The sequence below is a fragment of the Pristiophorus japonicus genome, chromosome 8 (assembly GCF_044704955.1).
Source record: "Pristiophorus japonicus isolate sPriJap1 chromosome 8, sPriJap1.hap1, whole genome shotgun sequence".
Classification (NCBI taxonomy): domain Eukaryota; kingdom Metazoa; phylum Chordata; class Chondrichthyes; family Pristiophoridae; genus Pristiophorus; species Pristiophorus japonicus.
Window position 1 is genome coordinate 240,452,576 of NC_091984.1, and position 22,723 is coordinate 240,475,298.

Here is a 22,723-nt window from a genome sequence, read left to right on the forward strand (position 1 = left end):
GTTCATAAAGTTATTTAAAAGCTCTGAAGAATTTGCATCATTTCAGTTCTGTGTTTTTTGAATCATTCGGCCCATCAAGCCTGTGCCGGCTCTGAAAGAGCTGTCCAATGAGTTCCACTCCCCCCTGCCCTCTCTCCCACAGCCCGGCAAATTTCTCCTTTTCAAATATTTATCCAATTCCCTTTTGAAAGTTACGATTGAATCTGCTTCCACCGCCCTTTCAGGCAGCGCGTTCCTGATCACAACAACTCGCTGTGTAAAATAATATTCTCCTCATTTCCTCCGCCCCCGTGCTTTTTTGCCAATGATCTTAAATCTGTGTGCTGTGGTTACCGACCCTGCTGCCACTAGAAATAGTTTCTCCTCATTTACTCTATCAAAACCCCTCCGAGTTTTGAACACCTAATAAATCTCCGCTGAACCTGCTCTAAGGAGAACAATTCTGTGTTCCACAAGCTGACTTATTCCAGTTTTCCTTCAATCCCTTTCACCATTCTCCTGAAAACTGGATGCTTGCTGCCATACGCTTCCTTGGGATCAACAGCTAGGTGCTCATTCTTCATTTGTGGCCTAGACAGACTATTCGGCCATGAATGGCAGAACCCAAAGCCACACATGAGCTTTCAGGCCGGGCTGGCAGGGATAGCCATCACAGTGTGACCAAGGCTGATTCCTGATGTCGGACACCATCGCCAGTTTTACCACCCATCTCTGGTCTGGGCTGGGATTGGCTAGCTCGGCACAAGCTTGGGATTGAACTTGGGACCTTCAGTACCAGTGCTTCATTCAGAATGTGCCAAGGCTGCTGAATAGGAGAGTTGTGTCTCAGAGAGCTGCACTTTGGTGGGTTGAGTGGTCGTTCCTGGTCCACGATCTTACTTTCTGTGGTGTGCTTACACAGTCTGGCCTTGGTGAGAGCTCGCGTTTCCCTGCCACTTGATGAGCTCAGCACATGGGCAATGGTCTGAAAGAAGCAGCAACCATGGTGCTTTGGCTTAATGCACCACACACTGCCCCCAGTACCAGCCGTACTTTCAGAAACAACATTTGTCGCTGTGAATTGTGATGCAAAGAAAGAATTTGCATTTCTATAGTGTCTTTCGTGACCTCAGAGTGACCCAAATCGCTTTAGAAACATAGAAACATAGAAAATAGGTGCAGGAGTAGGCCATTCGGCCCTTCTAGCCTGCACCGCCATTCAATGAGTTCATGGCTGAACATTCAACTTCAGTACCCCATTCCTGCTTTCTCGCCATACCCCTTGATCCCCCTAGTAGTAAGGACCTCATCTAACTCCTTTTTGAATATATTTAGTGAATTGGCCTCAACAACTTTCTGTGGTAGAGAATTCCACAGGTTCACCACTCTCTGGGTGAAGAAGTTCCTCCGCATCTCGGTCCTAAATGGCTTACCCCTTATCCTTAGACTGTGACCTCTGGTTCTGGACTTCCCCAACATTGGGAACATTCTTCCTGCATCTAACCTGTCTAACCCCGTCAGAATTTTAAATGTTTCTATGAGGTCCCCTCTCATTCTTCTGAACTCCAGTGAATACAAGCCCAGTTGATCCAGTCTTTCTTGATAGGTCAGTCCCGCCATCCTGGGAATCAGTCTGGTGAACCTTCGCTGCACTCCCTCAATAGCAAGAATGTCCTTCCTCAGGTTAGGAGACCAAAACTGTACACAATACTCCAGGTGTGGCCTCACCAATGCCCTGTACAACTGTAGCAACACCTCCCTGCCCCTGTACTCAAATCCCCTTGCTATGAAGGCCAACATGCCATTTGCTTTCTTAACCGCCTGCTGCACCTGCATGCCAACCTTCAATGACTGATGTACCATGACACCCAGATCTCTTTGCACCTCCCCTTTTCCTAATCTGTCACCATTCAGATAATAGTCTGTCTCTCTGTTTTTACCACCAAAGTGGATAACCTCACATTTATCCACATTATACTTCATCTGCCATGCATTTGCCCACTCACCTAACCTATCCAAGTCGCTCTGCAGCCTCACAGCATCCTCCTCGCAGCTCACACTGCCACCCAACTTAGTGTCATCCGCAAATTTGGAGATACTACATTTAATCCCCTCATCTAAATCATTAATGTACAGTGTAAACAGCTGGGGCCCCAGCACAGAACCTTGCGGTACCCCACTAGTCACTGCCTGCCATTCTGAAAAGTACCCATTTACTCCTACTCTTTGCTTCCTGTCTGACAACCAGTTCTCAATCCATGTCAGTACACTACCCCCAATCCCATGTGCTCTAACTTTGCACATCAATCTCTTGTGTGGGACCTTGTCGAACGCCTTCTGAAAGTCCAAATATACCACATCAACTGGTTCTCCCTTATCCACTCTACTGGAAACATCCTCAAAAAATTCCAGAAGATTTGTCAAGCATGATTTCCCTTTCACAAATCCATGCTGACTTGGACCTATCATGTCACCTCTTTCCAAATGCACTGCTATGACATCCTTAATAATTGATTCCATCATTTTACCCACTACCGATGTCAGGCTGACCGGTCTATAATTCCCTGTTTTCTCTCTCCCTCCTTTTTTAAAAAGTGGGGTTACATTGGCTACCCTCCACTCCATAGGAACTGATCCAGAGTCAATGGAATGTTGGAAAATGACTGTCAACGCATCCACTATTTCCAAGGCCACCTCCTTAAGTACTCTGGGATGCAGTCCATCAGGCCCTGGGGATTTATCGGCCTTCAATCCCATCAATTTCCCCAACACAATTTCCCGGCTAATAAGGATTTCCCTCAGTTCCTCCTCCTTACTAGACCCCCCGACCCCTTTTATAACCGGAAGGTTGTTCGTGTCCTCCTTAGTGAATACCGAACCAAAGTACTTGCTCAATTGGTCCGCCATTTCTTTGTTCCCCGTTATGACTGCCCCTGATTCTGACTGCAGGGGACCTACGTTTGTCTTTACTAACCTTTTTCTCTTTACATATGTATAGAAACTTTTGCAATCCGTCTTAATGTTCCCTGCAAGCTTCTTCTCGTACTCCATTTTCCCTGCCCTAATCAAACCCTTTGTCCTCCTCTGCTGAGTTCTAAATTTCTCCCAGTCCCCAGGTTCGCTGCTATTTCTGGCCAATTTGTATGCCACTTCCTTGGCTTTAATACTATCCCTGATTTCCCTTGATAGCCACGGTTGAGCCACCTTCCCTTTTTTATTTTTATGCCAATAAAGTGGTTTTAAAGTCTAGTCACTGTTGTAATGTAGGAAACGCGGCAGCCGACTTGCGCACAGCAAGCTCCCACAAACAGCAATGTATGATGATGACCAGATAATCTGTTTTAGTGATGTTGATTGAGGGATAAATATTGGCCCCAGGAAACCAGAGATAACTTCCCTGCTCTTCTTCGAAATAGTGCCATGGGATCTTTTACGTTCACTTGAGAGAGCAGACGGGCCTCGGTTTAACGTCGCATCCGACTGTTAGCATCTCTGACATTGTCAGCCTAGATTATGTGCCCAGGTCTCTGGAGTAGGGCTTGAACCCACGACCTTCTGACTCGGAGGCGAGAGCGAGACCAACTGAGCCTAGGCTGACTCCATAACTAAGATAATTAAGTTGTCCTCATGAGTAAGTACTGTATGTAGAAAGTGACAAATCTACAGATGTAATAAGGGGACATATAGTGTTAAAGGAGATTTGTTAGCAAGATTTCTGTACTGATTCCATAGGTCCTGCCCCCATTATTGAACGTGTGGGTGTGCTGTTACTGAATCATTTTTCTCCCCTAGATGACCTGTATCAAGGACAATTGACAGACTATGTTCCTTCCAGTGCAGAGCAACTCAATCGTATTGAGGTAGGTTACTTTGATATCAATACTTGGGAGTGGAGGGTAAGGTAATAAACACTAAGTATGGAAGAAAGATTAACTAGCAGGAAAGTACAGGATAGCAATTCAGTTTGGTTTCTGGCAATCAGAAACACTTCAGGCATCAAGCCAACTAGATGGCTTGATATGTATACTTTATATCCAATAATATGTTTTTTTGTGAACTGTTGGGTTTCCCCTACACAATGTACTATTAATGCTATTGTGAAACAAGCTCCTAGAAGATGTGTGAGATTGCCCGAGGATCAGATATAATTTGGCATTACATCTCAGTAAGGTGGCCAGAATAACTGATGTGAGACAATGAAATGCAACAGTGGTCCTCTTCTGAGGCTGGGATTAAGGTGCTTGTTGGAACAATTTAACGGGAACTTCACCCTACATCTATCCCGTGTTCTATCAGATCAGCAAGTGCTTGATGTTGTGTTAATCAGCATTGGTATTTCTATCTCTGAGCATAAAATTCACCATAAAACACGCACCGCAGACAAAAAAACATCATAACCTGCTCTCAGCTATTTATTAGCTTACAGGTTTAAGGTGATTGGCAAAAACGTTTAGAATCATCGAATGGTTACAGCACAGAAGGAGGCCATTCGGCCCATCGAGCCCATGCCGGCTCTCTGCAAGAGCGCTTCAGCCAGTCCCACTCCCCCGCCCTTTCCCTGTAGCCCTAGGAAAAAATTTCCTTAAGGTGCTTATCCAATTCCCTTTTGGGAAAGCCACGTTTAGATCTGCCTTTCAAGCAGTGCATTCCCTCGCTGTGTAAGCCTTTGGTTCTTCTGCCAGTCGCCTTAAATCTGTGTCCTCTGGTTCCAGACCCTTCCACCAATGGGAACAGTTTCTCTCTCTCCAGACCCCTCATGATTTTGAACACCTCGATCAAATCTCCTCTCAACCTTCTCTGCTCCAAGGAGAACAACCCCAGCTTTTCCAGTCTATCCACGTCACTGAAGTCCCTCATCCCTGGAACCATTCTCGTAAATCTCCCTCTGCACCCGCTCCAAGGCCTTCACATCCTTCCTAAAGTGCAGGGCCCAGAATTGGACACAATACTCCAGTTGAGGCCGAATCAGTGTTTTATGAAGGTTCATCATAACATCCTTGCTTTTATATAAGAATATAAGAAATTGGAGCAGGAGTAGGCCATATGGCCTCTTGAGCCAGTTCCGTATCCATACTGCCACTTTCCTTTTTATTCCATGGCTTCAACTTTGCTGGCAAGCCTATTATGTGGAACTTTATCAAATGTCTTTTGGAAGTCCATGTACACCACATCAACCTCATCAACCTCTGTTACCTCATCAAAAAGCTCGATCAAGTTGGTTAAACACGATTTGACTTTAACAAATATGCGCTGGCTTTACTTAATTAATCCGCACTTGTCCAAGGGACTGTTAATTTTGTCCCGGATTATTGTTTCTAAAACCTTCTCCACTACCGAAGTTAAACAAACCGGCCTGTAGTTGCTGGGTTTATCCTTACACCCTTTTTTGAACAAGGGTGTAACATTTGCAATTCTCCAGTCCTCTGGCACCAGCCCTGTTCTAAGGAGGATTGGAAGATTGTGGCCAGAGCCTCTGCAGTTTCCACCTTTACTTCCCTCAGCATCCGAGGATGTATCCCATCCGGTTCTGGTGACCTATCTACTTTAAGTACAGCCAACCTTTCTAGTACCTCCTCTTTATCAATTCTTATCCCATCCAAGATCTCAACTACCTCCTCTCTCTCTCTGACTTTGGCAGCATCTTCTTCCTTGGTAAAGACAGATACAAAGTACTCAATTAGTACCTCAGCCATGGCCTCCGCCTCCATGCGGAGGGCTCCATTTTGGTCCCAAATCAGCCCCAACCTCCCCTTACTGCCCGTTTATTATTTATATGCCTAGAGAAAACTTTTAGATTTCCTTTTATGTGAGCTTTTATGGGTTTTTTTTACCAACAAGTTGTTAGGATTTGAAATGCGCTGCCTTGTAGGGTGGTGGAAACTGATTCAATAGTAGCTTTCAAAAGGAAATTGGATAAATATTTGAAGGAGAAAAAATTGCTGGGATATGGGAAAGAGCGGGAGTAACTGGATCGCTCTTCGAAAGTGTCGGCGTAGATTCGATGGGCCGAATGGTCGCCTTCAGTGCTGTACTATTCTATGATGAGAAGTGGTCATGTCTTTTAAGTTATTTGAAATCTGTCAAATAATCTCAATTGCCTGATTCTGAGTCAACTAAAAGAAGAATTGAAAAATTTCTCAAACAAATCATGGTTGAAGGGATTTAATTTTCAACAAACTGGAAACCATCTCAAAGAGACCTCTTAATTCACTGTTGACCTTGAGCAAACAGCTGTTGCTCCGAACAGAATAGTTTCCCAAATTGCAATGATAATACAAATTATATCCAAGTTAATCTCATTTCATCTCACATTACTACATCCAAGGAATTAAACTGGAGGTAATAAATTTCACCACCTGACAATTGACAACCGTGAGAATGAAAGCCAGCACATTGGGGAACTTCTTGTTTGAGTTTTGCGGAAGAAATATGCGCAGTGCAAATAAAATGTCTCAGATTTCAGTTGCCCAGAGCTGAGCGATGATATAGTGAATTTAGAGAATTGTTCCTCTCCTCAGTTCTGATGTGTCTGTGTCTCCTCAATAACTTAAAATCCATCTCTCTCATCTCCCCTCTCGCCACCACATTGTAAATATCTCTCTTGCTGATGTGCTTTCCATCCCAGACAGGCTGGTAGGACAAAAAATAAATAACCTACATTTATATAGCACTTTCACCAACTGGGGATGTCCTCCACTGCCACACTGTTGTAATGTAGGGATCACGGCAGGCAATTTGCGCACAGCAAGCTCCCACAAACAGCAATGTGATAATGACCAGATAATCTGTTTTTATTGATGTTGGTTGAGAGATAAATATTGGCCAGGACACCGGGGATAACTCCCCTCCTCTTCTTTGAATAGTGCCATGGATCTTTTATATCCACCTGGGAGGGCAGACGGGGCCTTGGTTTAAACCTCATCAGAATGTTGGCACTTCCGACATTGTAACGCTCCCTCAGTACAGCCCTCCAACAGTGTAGCGCTCCCTCAGTGCTGCCCCTCCGACAGTGTGATGCTCCCTCAGTACTGCCCCTCCGACAGTGCGGCGCTCCCTCAGTACTGCCCCTCCGACAGTGCGACGCTCCCTCAGTACTGCCCCTCCGACAGTGCGGCGCTCCCTCAGTACTGCCCCTCCGACAGTGCGGCGCTCCCTCAGTACTGCCCCTCCGACAGTGCGGCGCTCCCTCAGTACTGCCTCTCCGACAGTGCGGCGCTCCCTCAGTACTGCCCCTCCGACAGTGCGGCGCTCCCTCAGTACTGCCCCTCCGACAGTGCAGCGCTCCCTCGGTACTGCCCCTCCGACAGTGTGGCGCTCCCTCAGTACTGCACTGGGAGTGTATGCTCAAGTCTCTGGAGCGGGACTGAACCCACAGGTTTCTGACTCCGAGGTCAGTGTGCCACCCTCTGAGACCTGTAGTAAGGTTCCTCACTGTCGCTTTCTATACTACTGTTTGATCATTTGGCAACAGGTCCACTTTCTGCTATTCTCTGAACTATTAGAAGCCACAGCAGTGTTCCATCTTGCATATGCTCAAGAACAGCAAATTCCTGCCCCATGAATTGAAATATTAGGCGCATCTGGCATTAGATTGGAATGTTTTGCTGTGATGTCTGCATTCTGTCTCTATCTGAAGGCTAGCAGTGATACTGAAAAGCATCAGCACTTTTATAACATTTTAGCCTACAATTTAAAGTAAAATAAATCCTCCACTTGCTGCACAAAAAAGCAATTATTGAGATGATCAGTTTGAGTGATTTATCCCAGTCTACAGTGTTGAATATTTGAAAGTGCTGCTGTGCTGTGAAGGGCTTTGATCTGGTGCGGGGCCTCTGTGCAGCGGACACCGTTTCTCCGGGTCCCTGTAAAAGGTGATCAGGGGAATGCTGGAGGTTCTTGGTGCAGTTGTTGGCCTGAACCGCATGTGCCCATGACCTTGGAGGGTTAAAGGCCAGCAGCAGCATGACTAACCCATTCGAACCCACCGCAGAACGAATGTTGCTGTTACCCACAATATTATCCACCTCACTAGATCTTGGTATTCCACAATGGGAACATAAAAAGCAGGAGTGAGCCACACGGCCCTTTGAGCCTGTTCCGTCATTCACTAATATCATGGCTGATCTTCCACCTCCGTTCCATTTTCCCGCCCGATCCACATTTTCCTTGATTCCCTCAGGAACCGGAATCTTCACTGTTTGTGTTTGTTTAGAGCCCACCTCATTGAAGCTTAAATCTGTTAATTGTATTAAAATTTGCTTTTATTTTCTAGTAATTGAATTTACTGACCAAGTTTCAGGATTTCAGTGCTAATAGTTTGGAAATCACTGTTGCTGAGAGCAATGGATGAACATTTAACGCAGGTGTTAAACACCTGTTTATTGTCAAACCGATCAGAGCCTCTGCTAAAACGAAGAAATGTCACACTAATGTGCTAATATCACCTGCAGTCATTCCTGGGCTAATACTGATAGGAGCATAGAAACAGGAGCAGGCCATTCAGCCCCTCAAGCCTGTTCTGCCATTCAATAACATCATGGCTGATTTGCGACCTAACTCCATATACCTGCCTTTCACCCATATCCCTTAATACCTTTGGGTTACAAAAAGCTATCAATCTCCGGTTTAAATTTAACAATTAACAATTGACCTAGCATCAATTGCCATTTGCAGAAGAGAGTCCCAAACTTCCAGCACCCTTTGTTTTCCAATCTCACTCCTGAAAGGTCTGGCTCTAATTTTTAGATGCCCCTAGTCCAAGACTCCCCAGCCAGTGGGAATAGTTTCTCTCTCTCTCCCCTATCTGTTCCCCGTAATATCTTGAAAACTTCGATCAGATTACCCCTTAACCTTTTAAATTCTAGTGAATACAACCCTAATTTGTGTAATCTCTCCTCGTAATTTAACCCTTGGAGTCCAGGTATCATTCTGGTAAACTCACACTGCACTCCTTCCAAGGCCAATATATCCTCCCTAAGGTCTGGTGCCCAGAACTGCTCACAGTGCTCCAGGTGTGGTCTAACCAGGGCTTTGTACAGTTGCAGCATAACTTCTATCCCCTTGTATTCTAGTCCTCTAGATATAAAGGCCATCATTCCTATTTTCTGTACCTCTTCATGACATTTTAATGATGTGATGGACCCCCAAGTCTCTTTAGACCCCCACTGTGTTTAGTTTTTCACCATTTAGAAAGTACCCTGCCCTATCTTTTTAGGTCCAAAGTGGATGACCTCACATGAGCTTACATTGAAATCCATTTGCCAGTTTTGCGTATTCACTTAATCTATCAATATCCCTTTGTAATTTTATGCTTTCATCTACCCTGTCTACAGTGCCGGCTATCTTTGTGCCATCGGCAAATTTGGATATATGACTTTCTATGCCAACATCTAAGTCATTAATAAATACTGTGAATAGTTGAGGCACCAACACAGATCCCTGCAGGACACACTAATCACCTCCTGCCAATTGAGTACCTGCCCATTATCCCTATTGCCTGTCTCCTGCCACTCAGCCAGTGTCCTAACCAGGTCAATAATTTGTCCTCACTTCCATGGGCTTCAACCTTTGATAACAGTCTCTAGGATAGATACTGTTTTGGAAATGCTGCTGTCACTGCAAACCTTGTGTAGAACAGCCCCTGTGGATTAGAGGTTAGCAATTCAAGAATGGAAGGAGAGAGAAAACAAGAAACTATCGGCCAGTTAGCCTGACATCAGTCATAGGAAAGATGCTAGAATCTATTATTGGAGACATGGTAACAGGGCACAGGGAAAATCATAATATGATTGGGCAGAATCAACATGGATTTATGAAAGGAAAATCATGTTTGACATGAGGTTGTAACTAGTAGGGTGGATAAGGGGAACACTGATGTTGGTGTGTCTGTCCTCCCAGGGGATTTGCAGGATCTTGCGGAGGCAGCATTGGTGGTACTTCTCCAGTGCTTTGAGGTGTCTACTGTATATGGTCCACATCTCTGAGTCATACAGGAGGGTGGGTATCACTACTACCCTATAGACCATGAGCTTGGTGCCAGATTTGAGGTCTTGGTCTTCAAACACTCTCTTCCTGAGGCGACCGAAGGCAGCACTGGCACACTGGAGGCAGTGTTGGAAGTCATCATCGATGTCTGGCCTTGCTGATAGTAAGCTCCCGAGGTATGGAAAATGGTCCACGTTGTCCAAGGCCGCGCCGTGGATTTTGATGACCGGGGGGCAGTGCTGTATGATGGGGTCACGTTGGTGAAGGACCTTTGTCTTACGGATGTTTAGTGTAAGGCCCATGCTTTCATATGCCTCGGTGAAGGTGTTGACGATGGCTTGGAGTTCGGCCTCTGAATGTGCGCAGACGCAAGTGTCGTCCGCGTACTATAGTTCGATGACAGAGGATGGAATGACCTTGGATCTCGCTCAGGCCAACATCCCCAGCATCGATGCACTGACCACACTCGATCAGCTCCGTTGGGCGGGCCACATCGTCCACATACCCGACATGAGACTCCCAAAGCAAGCGCTCTACTCGGAACTCCTACATGGCAAGCGAGCCCCAGATGGGCAGAAGAAACGTTTCAAGGACACCCTCAAAGCCTCCTTGTTAAAATGCAACTTCCCCACCGGCATCTGGGAATCCCTGGCCCAAGACCGCCCTAAGTGGAGGAGAAGCACCCGGGAGGGCACTGAGCACCTCGAGTCCCGTCACCGAGAGAAGGCAGAAACCAAACGCAGACAGCGGAAGGAGCGTGCAGCAAACCTGTCCCACCCACCCTTTCCCTCACCCACTGTCTGTCTCACCTGTGACAGAGACTGTAGGTCCTGTATTGTCACCTGAGACTTCACTTTTAGAGTGGAAGCAAGTCTTCCTCGATTTCAAGGGACTGCCTATGATGGATAAGGGGATGCAGTGTATTTGGATTTTCAGAGAGCATTCGATAAGGTGCCACACAAGAGATTATTAGGAATCATAGGATTGGGGGTAATATATTCACATGGATTAAGGATTGGTTAGCGGACAGAGAAAAGAGTAGGGATAAACGGGTCATGTTCGGGTTGGTAGGCTGTAACTAGTGGGGTGCCGCAAGGATCAGTGCTCGGGCCTCAGCTATTTCTAATCTATATCAATTACTTAGATGAGGGGACCGAGTGTGATATATCCAAGTTTTCTGACGATACAAAGTTAGGTGGGAAAGTAAGCTGTGAGGAGGACACAAGGAGGCTGCAAAAGGATATAGACAATACAAGTGATTGGGCAAGAACGTGGCAGATGGAATATAATCTGGAGAAGTGTGAAGTTAACCATTTTGGTCGGAAAAATAGAAAAGCAGAATATTTTTTAAATGGTGAGAGACTGGGAAAAGTTGGTATTCAGAGGATCCTAGGTGTCCTTGTACATAGAAACATAGAAATTTACAGCGCATCGTGTCTGCGCCAGCCAATAAAGAGCCGCACGGCCCTCGGTCAGCAGCCCTAAAGGTTACATATAAACCTATGAACAATTATGGAAAGGCAAAGAGCACCCAGCCCAACTGTGACTCCCCTTATACTGAAACATTCTACACTCCACCCCAACCGGAGTCATGTGATCTCCTGGGAGAGGCAAAAACCAGATAAAAAACCCAGGCCAATTTAGGGAGAAAAAATCTGGAAAAATTCATCTCTGACCCATCCAAGCGATCGAAACTAGTCCAGGAGATCACCCTGGCCGTATTCTATTCCCTGCAGTACTTACCATTATATCTGTGCCGGCCAACAAAAGGTTATCCAGTCTAATCCCAATTACCAGCTCTAGGTCCGTAACCCTGCAGGTTACTGCACTTTAAGTGCCCATCCAATCATCTCTTAAAAGTGGTGAGGGTTTCTGCATCCACCACTCTTCCAGGCAGTGAGTTCCAGATCCCCACAACCCTCTGTGTAAAGAAGCCCCTCCCTCAAATCCCCTCTAAACCTTCCACCAACCACCTTAAAACTATGCCCCCTTGTTATAGACCCCTCCATCAATGGAAATAGACCCTTACTATCCACCATGTCCAGGCTCCTCAATATTTTGTACACTTCAATGAAGTCTCCTCTCAACCTCCTCTGTTCCAATGAGAACAAACCCAGCCTATCCAATCTGTCCTCATAACTAAGATTCTCCATTCCAGGCAGCATCCTAGTGAATCTCCTCTGCACCCTCTCTAGTGCAATCACGTCCTTCCTATAACACGGTGACCAGAACTGCACGCAGTACTCCAGCTGTGGCCTCAACAAAGTATTATACAATTTAAGCATAACCTCCCTGCTCTTATATTCTATGCCTTGGCCAATAAAGGCAAGCATTCCGTATGCCTTCTTAACCACCTTATCCACATGGGCTGCTACTTTCAGGGATCTGTGGACAAGCACGCCAAGGTCCTTTTGTTCATCTTCACTATTAAGTGGCCTACCACCTAATGTTTATACCCTTTCCTTATTATCCCTCCCAAAGTGCATCACCTCACACTTCTCTGAATTAAATTCCATTTGCCACTGCTCTGCTCATGTGTCCAGTAGATTGATATCCTCCTGCAGCCCATGACTTTCCTCTTCATTATCAACCACACTGCCAATGTTAGTGTCGTCTGCAAACTTCTTAATCATACTCTCTATATTCAAATCTAAATTGTTGATGTATATCACAAAAAGCAAGGGACCCAGTACTGAGCCCTGCAGAACCCCACTGGAAACATCCTTCCAGTCACAAAAATATCCATCAATCATTACCCTTTGCTTCCTACCTCCAATTTTGGATCCAACAAAACCCATGGGATACTTTGCCCTGTATCCCATGGGCTTTAACCTTCATGACCAGTTTACCATGTGGGACGTTATCAAAAGTCTTGCTAAAGTCCATATAAACTACATCGTACGCACTACCCTCATCGACCCTTTTGGTTACCTCCTCAAAAAATTCAATCGGGTTAGTCAAACGCGATCTTCCCTTACCAAATCAGTGCTGACTGTCCCTAATTAATCCTTGCCTTTCCAAATGCAGATTTATCCTGTCTTTCAGGATTTTTCCAATAATTTTCCCACCACTGACATTAGGCTGACAGGCCTGTAATTACTCGGCCTATCCCTTTCTACCTTCTTAAACAAGGGTACTACATTAGCTGTCCTCCAATCCTCTGGCATCATGCCCAGATCCAAAGCGGACTGGAAAATGATGGTCAAGGCCCCTGCTATTTCCTCTTTTACTTCGCTCAACAGCCTGGGATGCATTTCATCCGGGCCTGGGGACTTATCTACTTTCAAAGCTGCTAAACCCCTTAATATTTCCTCTCTCAATATATTTATTTCATCCAGAATATCACACTTCTCCTCGATAGCAGTATCTGCATTGACCCTTTCCTTTGTGAAAACAGATGCAAAGTATTCGTTAAGAACCTTACCAACATCTTCTGCCTCCACACAAAGATTACCCTCATGGCCTACTCTTTCTTTAGTTACCCTCTTACTCTTTATATATTTTTAAAGAACATCTTAGGGTTTTCCTTAATTTTACTGGCCAAGAATTTCTCGTGCTCTCTCTCAGCGTTCCTAATATCCTTTTTAATTTTGCCTCTTAACTTTCTATATTTCTCTAAAGATTTTATAGTATTTAGCCATTGATATATGACATAAGTGCCGCTGTAAGTCCCTAGACATCCAAGGGCTCTAGAATTATTTTTCCCAGCCTTTTTCTTTTAAGGGCACATGTTTGGCCTGAGCCCTCCGGATCTCCTCCTTAAATGCCTCCCACTGTTCCGACACTGATTTGCCCACAAGTAGCTGTTTCCAGTCCACTATGGCCAAATCCCTCCTTAACTTAGCAAAATTAGCTTTTCCCCAATTCGGAACTTTTATTCCAGGCCTATTCTTGTCCTTATCCATAACCAACTTGAATCTGACTGAATTATGGTCACTGGCACCCAAGTGTTCCACCACTAATACCCCTTCAACCTGCCCAGCTTCATTCCCCAAAACTAAATCCAAGACCGCCCCCTCTCGTGTTGGGCTTGCTACATACTGACAAAAAAGTTCTCTTGAATGAATTTCAAGAATTCCGCACTCTCTACACTAAATTTGTCCCAATCCCCTACTATTACTATTCTATAGTTTTTGGACTTCACAGCAATTTGCCTACATATTTGCTCCTCTATCTCCCTCCCACTGTTTGGGGGTCTATAATACACGCCCAGCAGTGTGATCATCCCTTTTTTATTTTTCAATGAATCATAGAAAGTTAACAGGTGGGTACAGCAAGCAATTAGGGAAACAAATGGTATGTTAGCCTTTATTACAAAGGGATTAGAGTATCCACTGGGCTTGTATTCACTGGAGTTTAGAAGAATGAGAGGGGATCTCATAGAAACATATAAAATTCTGACGGGATTGGACAGGTTAGAGGCAGGAAGAATGTTCCCGTTGCTGGGGAGTTCCAGAACCAGGGTTCACAGTCTAAGAATAAGGGGTAAGCCATTTAGGACCGAGATGAGGAGAAACTTCTTCAACCAGAGAGTGGTGAACCTGTGGAATTCTCTACCACAGAAAGTTGTTGAGGCCAGTTCGTTAGATATATTCAAAAGGGAGTTAGGTATGGCCCTTATGGCCAAAGGGATCAAGGCGTATGGAGAGAAAGCAGGATAGGGTACTGAGGTTGAATGATCAGCTATGATCTTATTGAATGGTGGTGCAGGCTCGAAGGACCGAATGACCTACTCCTGCACCTATTTTCTATGTTTCTCTAAGAGTAAAGAAGTCTTGCTGCAATTATATAGGGCATTGGTGAGACCACACCTGGAGTACTTTGCACTGTTTTGGTCTCTTTACCTAAGGAAAGGTATACTTGCCTTTGAGGGAGTGCAATGAAGGTTCACCAGACTGATCCCTGGAATGAGGGGATTGTCCTATGGGATAATTGAGTAAACTAGGCAGGAAGAATGTTCCCAATGTTGGGGAAGTCCAGAACCAGTGGTCACAGTCTAAGGATAAGGGGTAAGCCATTTAGGACCGAGATGAGGAGAAACTTCTTCACCCAGAGAGTGGTGAACCTGTGGAATTCTCTACCACAGAAAGTTGTTGAGGCCAATTCACGAAATATATTCAAAAAGGAGTTAGATGTAGTCCTTACCACTAGGGGGATGAAGGGGTATGGCGAGAAAGCAGGAATGGGGTACTGAAGTTGCATGTTCAGCCATGAACTCATTGAATGGCGGTGCAGGCTCGAAGGGCCAAATGGCCTACTCCTGCACCTATTTTCTATGTTTCTCTGTTTCTGTATTCCCAAGAGTTTAGACGAATGAGATGTGATCTCATTGAAATATATAAAATTCTTAAGGGGCTTAACGAGGGTAAATGTTGGGAGGATGTTTCTCCTGGCTGGGGAGTCTAGAACCCGGGGTCACAGTCTCAGAATAAAGGGTTGGCCATTTAGATGAGGAGGAATATCTTCACTGAGAGGTTTGTGAATTTTCCATCCCAGAGGGCTGTGGATGCTCAGTTGTTGAGTTTATTCAAGACAAGAGATCAATAGATTTTTGGACACTAAGGAGATCAAGGGATATGGGGATCGGGCGGGAACGTGGAGTTGAGGTCGATGATCAGCCAGGATCTCATTGAATGGCGGAGCAGGCTGGAGGGGCCGTATGGCCTACTGCTGCTCCTATTTCTTATGTTCTTATGAAAAGTGCTGTGAAGAGTTATCAATTCTAATTGTGTGTTAATTCCAGTGCCCATGTGACAGTTTGCATGTGTGAAGATTAAAATTATGTGAAACAACATTTAACGGTCCACAGGAATGTTGCTTACAGAAGTGGAACTATGGCTTGCTTAGGGCACACCACCTTATTGCAAAGGACAACGTTTCAAACCTGCCATTTAATTAGTTGCATTAATCAGTGACAAGTGTTCCAGCAGTAAGTAATATTAATGGTGTAGTTTTGGTGCCCTTCCTGCTTCCTAAGTGTATTGACTTGAGCAATATACTAACTAACAAGACAGTCATTTTAAAAGTAGATAATTAACGATCACACATTTTGTACGATTTGTTTACTGTAAAACAATTCAAAATGCTGCCACATTAACAGCATTTGTATCTGGGTTTCTATCAACTTCATAGCCTATCATGTTACACTGCAATATTACACAGAGTGGGTTCGCCTTTCTGAGAACTTTTGTTGATATGATGTACTTTCTGCAAGAACACTCTCCATGTGGTTTTCTGCAGTGTCCTGATTGGCCTGTATTCTCATGCAGATACACAGCCCTGTTAAAAACATGAGTGTTAGTACTTGTATACCAAAGATTACAGTGACAAGTGTTCCAGCAGTAAGTAATATTAATGGTATAGTTTTGGTGCCCTTCCTGCTTCCTAAGTGTATTGACTTGAGCAATATACTAACTAACAAGACAATTAACCATCTCTGCTGTTAGCAACAAAGAAAGCTTTCCTGTGGTGCATTTGCTTGCAACTAGATTGTAAGCGGTTGGTTGATATTTGTGACTGACACAATTGACATTTATTTTCCTCCCTCCTCTCCTGAACGCTATTACCACGGGCAATTACCACCCTCCAGTACTTTGCCCATGCATGAGCAGTGAGTGCCGGCAGGCTATTCAACTGGAGCAAGCTTCACAGTGAGCTTGACCCAGGCCATACTTGCACGCTTTCTGCAGGGGTCACTAGACAAGTACAGGAACCCTGACCAATCTTCTCTTTCCTTCCCTAATCCATGTGTGGTGGTCAATTGTCGCCTTCCTATTACTGTCCTGGCTGACATCAGCTAACCATACAGACCGGCCATCAGACCTGGGATTCTCCTGCTCTGTATGGCTCCGAGATGGTGATATTACCTCGGAATCACTACTTCCGAGCTATGCCCCTTAATTACTTCACATGAAGTTGCTGTTTTGTGACATAGTGGGGTGCTTGAAAGAGATGGTGGGGAAAGGGCTCTTTTTTTTCAGTAAATGCTATAGATAATTCCAGGAAACTGGTAAAGGGGTCTAAACTACACACGGGCAAGAAGGTTATGTGTGCTGAACCCCTAATTTGTGTCTCTAATGTTCTGTTATCGTGATTTGCTTGATAAGTGAGCCAATGTCCTGTTAAAATAACTTCCGTTGATACCCAATTGTGAAATTGTATTTAAGTAAATAAATCTCAAAAATGTACTCCATGTTTCTGTCTGCATTAAATAAACCCCATAATGCTACTGTTAATTTTATTGTTGAGATTATGGGCACAGTATGTTTTCCAATACTAGCTGCAAGGATTTTACTGGAAAGCAATTTGTCTTGCTTTTATAGCATCTCGGTGAACCTAAGACAACTCGGTTGTCTCTGCTTGTAAAATTCTTGCCATGTTGTGTGTTTCAACAACATGATGGTTTGGTAAGGTTCCTTTCTCATTATTGTAGCACTAGCCTTTGTGTTGTTTTAGTTGAGATTAGTAACTGACATTGAAAGAGAATAATGGGCCAAAAGTTTATATTGTTCTCCTATTTAGTATCTATCCTGCCCTGTCTGGTTTTGTGCACCGTCATATAGTTTCCTTCAACCAACACGACGAGGCACAGAACTGCAGGGCAGTGAACATCTCCACATCCTGCATTGCTGCTTGTCACAGAAATGCTTCTCCCTCCCCCAGAGTTAATTTGAACCGTCTCACCTCACAACCTGTCGACAACTGACTAACCTAATTGCAGTGTTAACTGGTGATTGTATGTGTGGAGCAACCCTGCTTATTTACCTTCTCATCCTTTGCTTTCCCTGCCTTGATATTTTATTCAAAGGATAGCCTTGTATATTAGAAGTTTGTTTTATGATCATTTTCTGTGCAGTAGTTTTGAGTTTTATTACAATTTAAAGTAATAGTGTATCATGTTGCTCTCTTTGTTCAATATAAGCTGACAACCTGTCTTTAAAATTCTTATATACCCTTTAAGTTAAATGGCTTTTAGAAGTTTTATATATATCCTTTAATCATTTCAGAACAGTAAAATTTTATTTATGGCTAGACTTCAAAATATGACACAGAACCTAATCAAAAATCATGCAATAAAATGTCACTGGTTACATTAATCAGGAACTTGCAGCATGAATGAAGTGTTTATTAAGCATGGGGTATATAATGTCAGCTCTCACTTGGTGTGTTTAGCTTGGCTTCTTGCACAGTGTAGTTTGTGGTGTGTTTGTGAGGGTTCCTGAAGTTGTATGGTTGGGTACATTACCTCAACCATCACAATTGTAGATCCTACAATTGTAGAGTTGGAAAAGACTTCTGCTTCTAGTTCTCGTGTGTGGGTCGTTGAAGTGTGATGTTAGAGCAGAACTGGAGTTTGGAAACTGCAACTTTAACCTACTGCTTTGAAATTGTACGGTCTAAGGTGTGGTTTTGTTTGACAATTGGCAGAAAATTATGTTCAGATTTTAGTCGTATTTGTTTCATCAAAGCCCTCGTCACTCACCTAAAAGATCAAACAATTTCAGATCATTGGCACTGAAGGAGCTGTTTATCTATCAGACTGCTGTCTCTCAAATCATCTTCTTCATCCACCATCTTGGATGATAATTTGCCGGTGTTGCTGAACTGTTAATATAAACACACTAACTGCATGTCGGACTCCATTATAAAAGGATCGTTTTGATGCTCATCAGGGTTGTTATCGTGTGCTGAAATCAATCATAGCAATATTTCCCCCCTCGCATGTCATTAGACTGTATTTATCACGTCAGTGGTATCTTAACCAAAGTGGTTTTCTTTGTACAAAATAATTTAGAATGAACAGGAGAAAAACAATTCTGTGATCATTTGTTGCATTTTTCTCTTAGGATGGAGCAGCACAGCAAGCTTTCCAGTCTTGCAAAACCCACGTCCTTGTTCTCATACTGCATGGTGGCAACATTCTGGACCCTGGTAGTGGAGACCAGACCTCCAAGCAGGCTGATGTCAACACCATAACCTCTGTCTTTGACACGGTGATGAGAGTACACTTCCCTGCAGGTCTTAGCCACATCGCAGTCAAGCTGGTTCCCTGCCCAGCCATCTGCTCTGAAGCCTTTTCACTGGTATCCAAGTGAGTTTTCCAGCTGGTGTGGTGCACAGTGGCCACGATAAATATACCGCTCGTCCAATTTGTACACCATTCTTGGCAGCACGCAGATATTTGCTAATATAGTATATGTAACCAACTTTACTAAATGCATGAGATTTTTATATGTGTGTTTATATTGCTATTTGCATGCTGCTCCCCATTATTTAGAATCTGTCATTGCACAGAAATCCTTTCCGTTGTATTAGTCATATTACTAACACAATTATTGAGGATGTTAAATTGTACAAAACAGAACAAACCACCATCCAGGACATTGTGAAATGCCATTTGTTTCTCATCACGGAATCCAAAGACTCGTGTTTTTAAATAGTTAAAACCAGGAAAATATAACCTTTTTCCACACAATAAGAACATAAGAAATAGGAGCAGGAGTCGGCCATTTGGCCCCTTGAGCCACTCCACCATTCAATAAGATCATGGTTGATCTGATCATGGACTCAGCTCCACTTCCCTGCCTGTTCCCCATAACCTTTTACTCCCTTTATTTATATTATCACTGTTATACCTATATACCTGAACACATATACTGCTGTACCCAAGAATATTAGGAGCAGGAGTTGGCCATTCGGCCCCTCGAGCCTGCTCTGCCATTCAATAAGATCATGGCTGATCATCGATCTCAACTCCACTTTCCCGCCCTATCCACATATCCCTTGATTCCCCTAGAGCCCAAACATCTATTGATCTCAGCTGTGAATAATGTGGTGGAGAATTCCAAAGATTCACCATCCATGAGTAAAGAACTTTTTCCTCATCTCAGTCCTAAATGGCCGACCACTTTATCCTGAGACTGTGACTCTAGACTCTCCAGCCTGGGGGAAACAGCCTCCCTGCCTCTACCCTGTCGAGCCCTCTAAGAAATGTATGTGTGTACCTCTACACAGACACCTGTTCATACAGCTTTTCTTAAACTGTATCGGCACCCAAAGCAGCATCAATAAAACAAAATAATAAAACGTGTTCTTTCTTAAAGAGAGAACACCAAATTATTCCATGTTAGAGTCAAAATACTGTCTGGTAGATAATTTATAAACCAAGAGCCGGCAGACAATGACAGGAATGCACCATCGCATTAATCAGGGAACAGCTGCTTCACACATTTATCTCTAGATTCAATATTTGCCACTGTCACCTCAAACATTAGCTTAGGATGGATTATAGCAAACATACCACAATACGTGCACAGAATCCTGTTGGTCTTTTAAATTTTTTATGTGCATTTTGAAGTGTTTGTGAGCATATTTTGCTATTTCAAGCTCTCGTGCTTGGAGTGAAAGATGCCATGACTGTGCTTAAATGTTTTTTTATTGCTTTGTGCGATGAGCTCCAGTATTCACAGTGAGTCACAAGGTAACGAGTGTCGGTTTGTTTCAGACATCCTTGTAGCTTCTGTCTATTCAGAGAACTTTTGCTCTTCCAGCCTCAGCCCCATCAGCTACGATGAAGGCTGTTTGTCAAACAGCCAGGATCACATCCCACTGGCAGCACTTCCTTTATTGGCAACGTCATCTCCTCATTACCAGGAGGCTGTCGCCACTGTCATTTGCAGAGCAAATCAGGTGTACAGTGATTTCATCAAATCACAGGAGGGCTTCTCCTTCAGTGGCCAGGTTAGTACGTGTAAAGGGAAAATCTTTCGTCTCTCCATAGAGATAACTTTGGGGGGAGTGGGGAAGGGTAAATTAATGTTTGTTTTTCATTCGTCAAAAAGATATCTGTGATTTATAATGCAACTCTTGAAGTTTCTAGTGATTAAATCTGGTTTGAAGGTTAACTAACGGGCTGGCGTGTTTTCCCACAACAATTGTATTGGTGCGACGATCAGCGTATAGGAATGGGATTTACTGTTCTCCTCATGCAGCTGTTGTGCTTCATGTTACTGGCCTAACCAAATGTAGAGTTCCCTAGAACCTAGTCCAACAGATCGTAGTTATAATGCCGTCACCAACAAGCTTTTTACAGAATAAGGGACAGATGAATGCATGAGGCTTTGACCAGATGGCTGTATAGACATCTGTCCTGTTGAGTTTCACTATGCTTTTAAGAAAAAGAAAGACTTGCATTTATATCGTGCCTTTCACAACCTCAGGCGTCACAAAGCACTTTACAGCCAATTAAAGTGTAGTCATTGTTGTAATATAGGAAACGCAGCAGCCAATTTGCGCACAGCAAGCGCCCACAAACAGCAGTGGGATAAATGATCAGGTAATTTGTTTTATTGTTGGTTGAGGGAAAAATATTCTCCAGGACACCGGGGAGAACGCCCCTGCTCCTCTTCGAAATGATGCATAGAAACATAGAAACATAGAAAATAGGTGCAGGAGTAGGCCATTCGGCCCTTCTAGCCTGCACCGCCATTCAATGAGTTCATGGCTGAACATTCAACTTCAGTACCCCATTCCTGCTTTCTCGCCATACCCCTTGATCCCCCTAGCAGTAAGGACCTCATCTAGCTCCTTTTTGAATATATTTAGTGAATTGGCCTCAACAACTTTCTGTGGTAGAGAATTCCACAGGTTCACCACTCTCTGGGTGAAGAAGTTCCTCCGCATCTCGGTCCTAAATGGCTTACCCCTTATCCTTAGACTGTGACCCCTGGTTCTGGACTTCCCCAACATTGGGAACATTCTTCCTGCATCTAACCTGTCTAACCCCGTCAGAATTTTATATGTTTCTATGAGGTCCCCTCTCATTCTTCTGAACTCCAGTGAATACAAGCCCAGTTGATCCAGTCTTTCTTGATAGGTCAGTCCCGCCATCCCGGGAATCAGTCTGGTGAACCTTCGCTGCACTCCCTCAATAGCAAGAATGTTCTTCCTCAGGTTAGGAGACCAAAACTGTACACAATACTCCAGGTGTGGCCTCACCAATGCCCTGTACAACTGTAGTAACACCTCCCTGCCCCTGTACTCAAATCCCCTTGCTATGAAGGCCAACATGCCATTTGCTTTCTTAACCGCCTGCTGCACCTGCATGCCAACCTTCAATGACTGATGTACCATGACACCCAGGTCTCTTTGCACCTCCCCTTTTCCTAATCTGTCACCATTCAGATAATAGTCTGTCTCTCTGTTTTTACCACCAAAGTGGATAACCTCACATTTATCCACATTATACTTCATCTGCCATGCATTTGCCCACTCACCTAACCTATCCAAGTCGCTCTGCAGCCTCACAGCATCCTCCTCGCAGCTCACACTGCCACCCAACTTAGTGTCATCCGCAAATTTGGAGATACTACATTTAATCCCCTCATCTAAATCATTAATGTACAGTGTAAACAGCTGGGGCCCCAGCACAGAACCTTGCGGTACCCCACTAGTCACTGCCTGCCATTCTGAAAAGTACCCATTTACTCCTACTATTTGCTTCCTGTCTGACAACCGGTTCTCAATCCATGTCAGTACACTACCCCCAATCCCATGTGCTCTAACTTTGCACATCAATCTCTTGTGTGGGACCTTGTCGAACGCCTTCTGAAAGTCCAAATATACCACATCAACTGGTTCTCCCTTATCCACTCTACTGGAAACATCCTCAAAAAATTCCAGAAGATTTGTCAAGCATGATTTCCCTTTCACAAATCCATGCTGACTTGGACCTATCATGTCACCTCTTTCCAAATGCACT

General features: G+C 44.1%; 1 protein-coding gene across 5 annotated transcripts in view; it reads left to right on the forward strand.

The window, feature by feature from the left end:
• LOC139269087 (membrane-associated phosphatidylinositol transfer protein 2) overlaps positions 1-22,723 on the forward strand; it is a 349,880-nt gene that overhangs the window by 274,407 nt on the left and 52,750 nt on the right. For all 5 annotated transcript variants that reach the window (XM_070888156.1, XM_070888159.1, XM_070888158.1 and 2 more), the window contains exons 9-11: positions 3,772-3,839; positions 18,810-19,054; positions 20,514-20,703. In XM_070888156.1, coding sequence (XP_070744257.1) covers positions 3,772-3,839; positions 18,810-19,054; positions 20,514-20,703 — 503 coding nt within the window. The remainder of the gene's footprint in view (positions 1-3,771; positions 3,840-18,809; positions 19,055-20,513; positions 20,704-22,723) is intronic.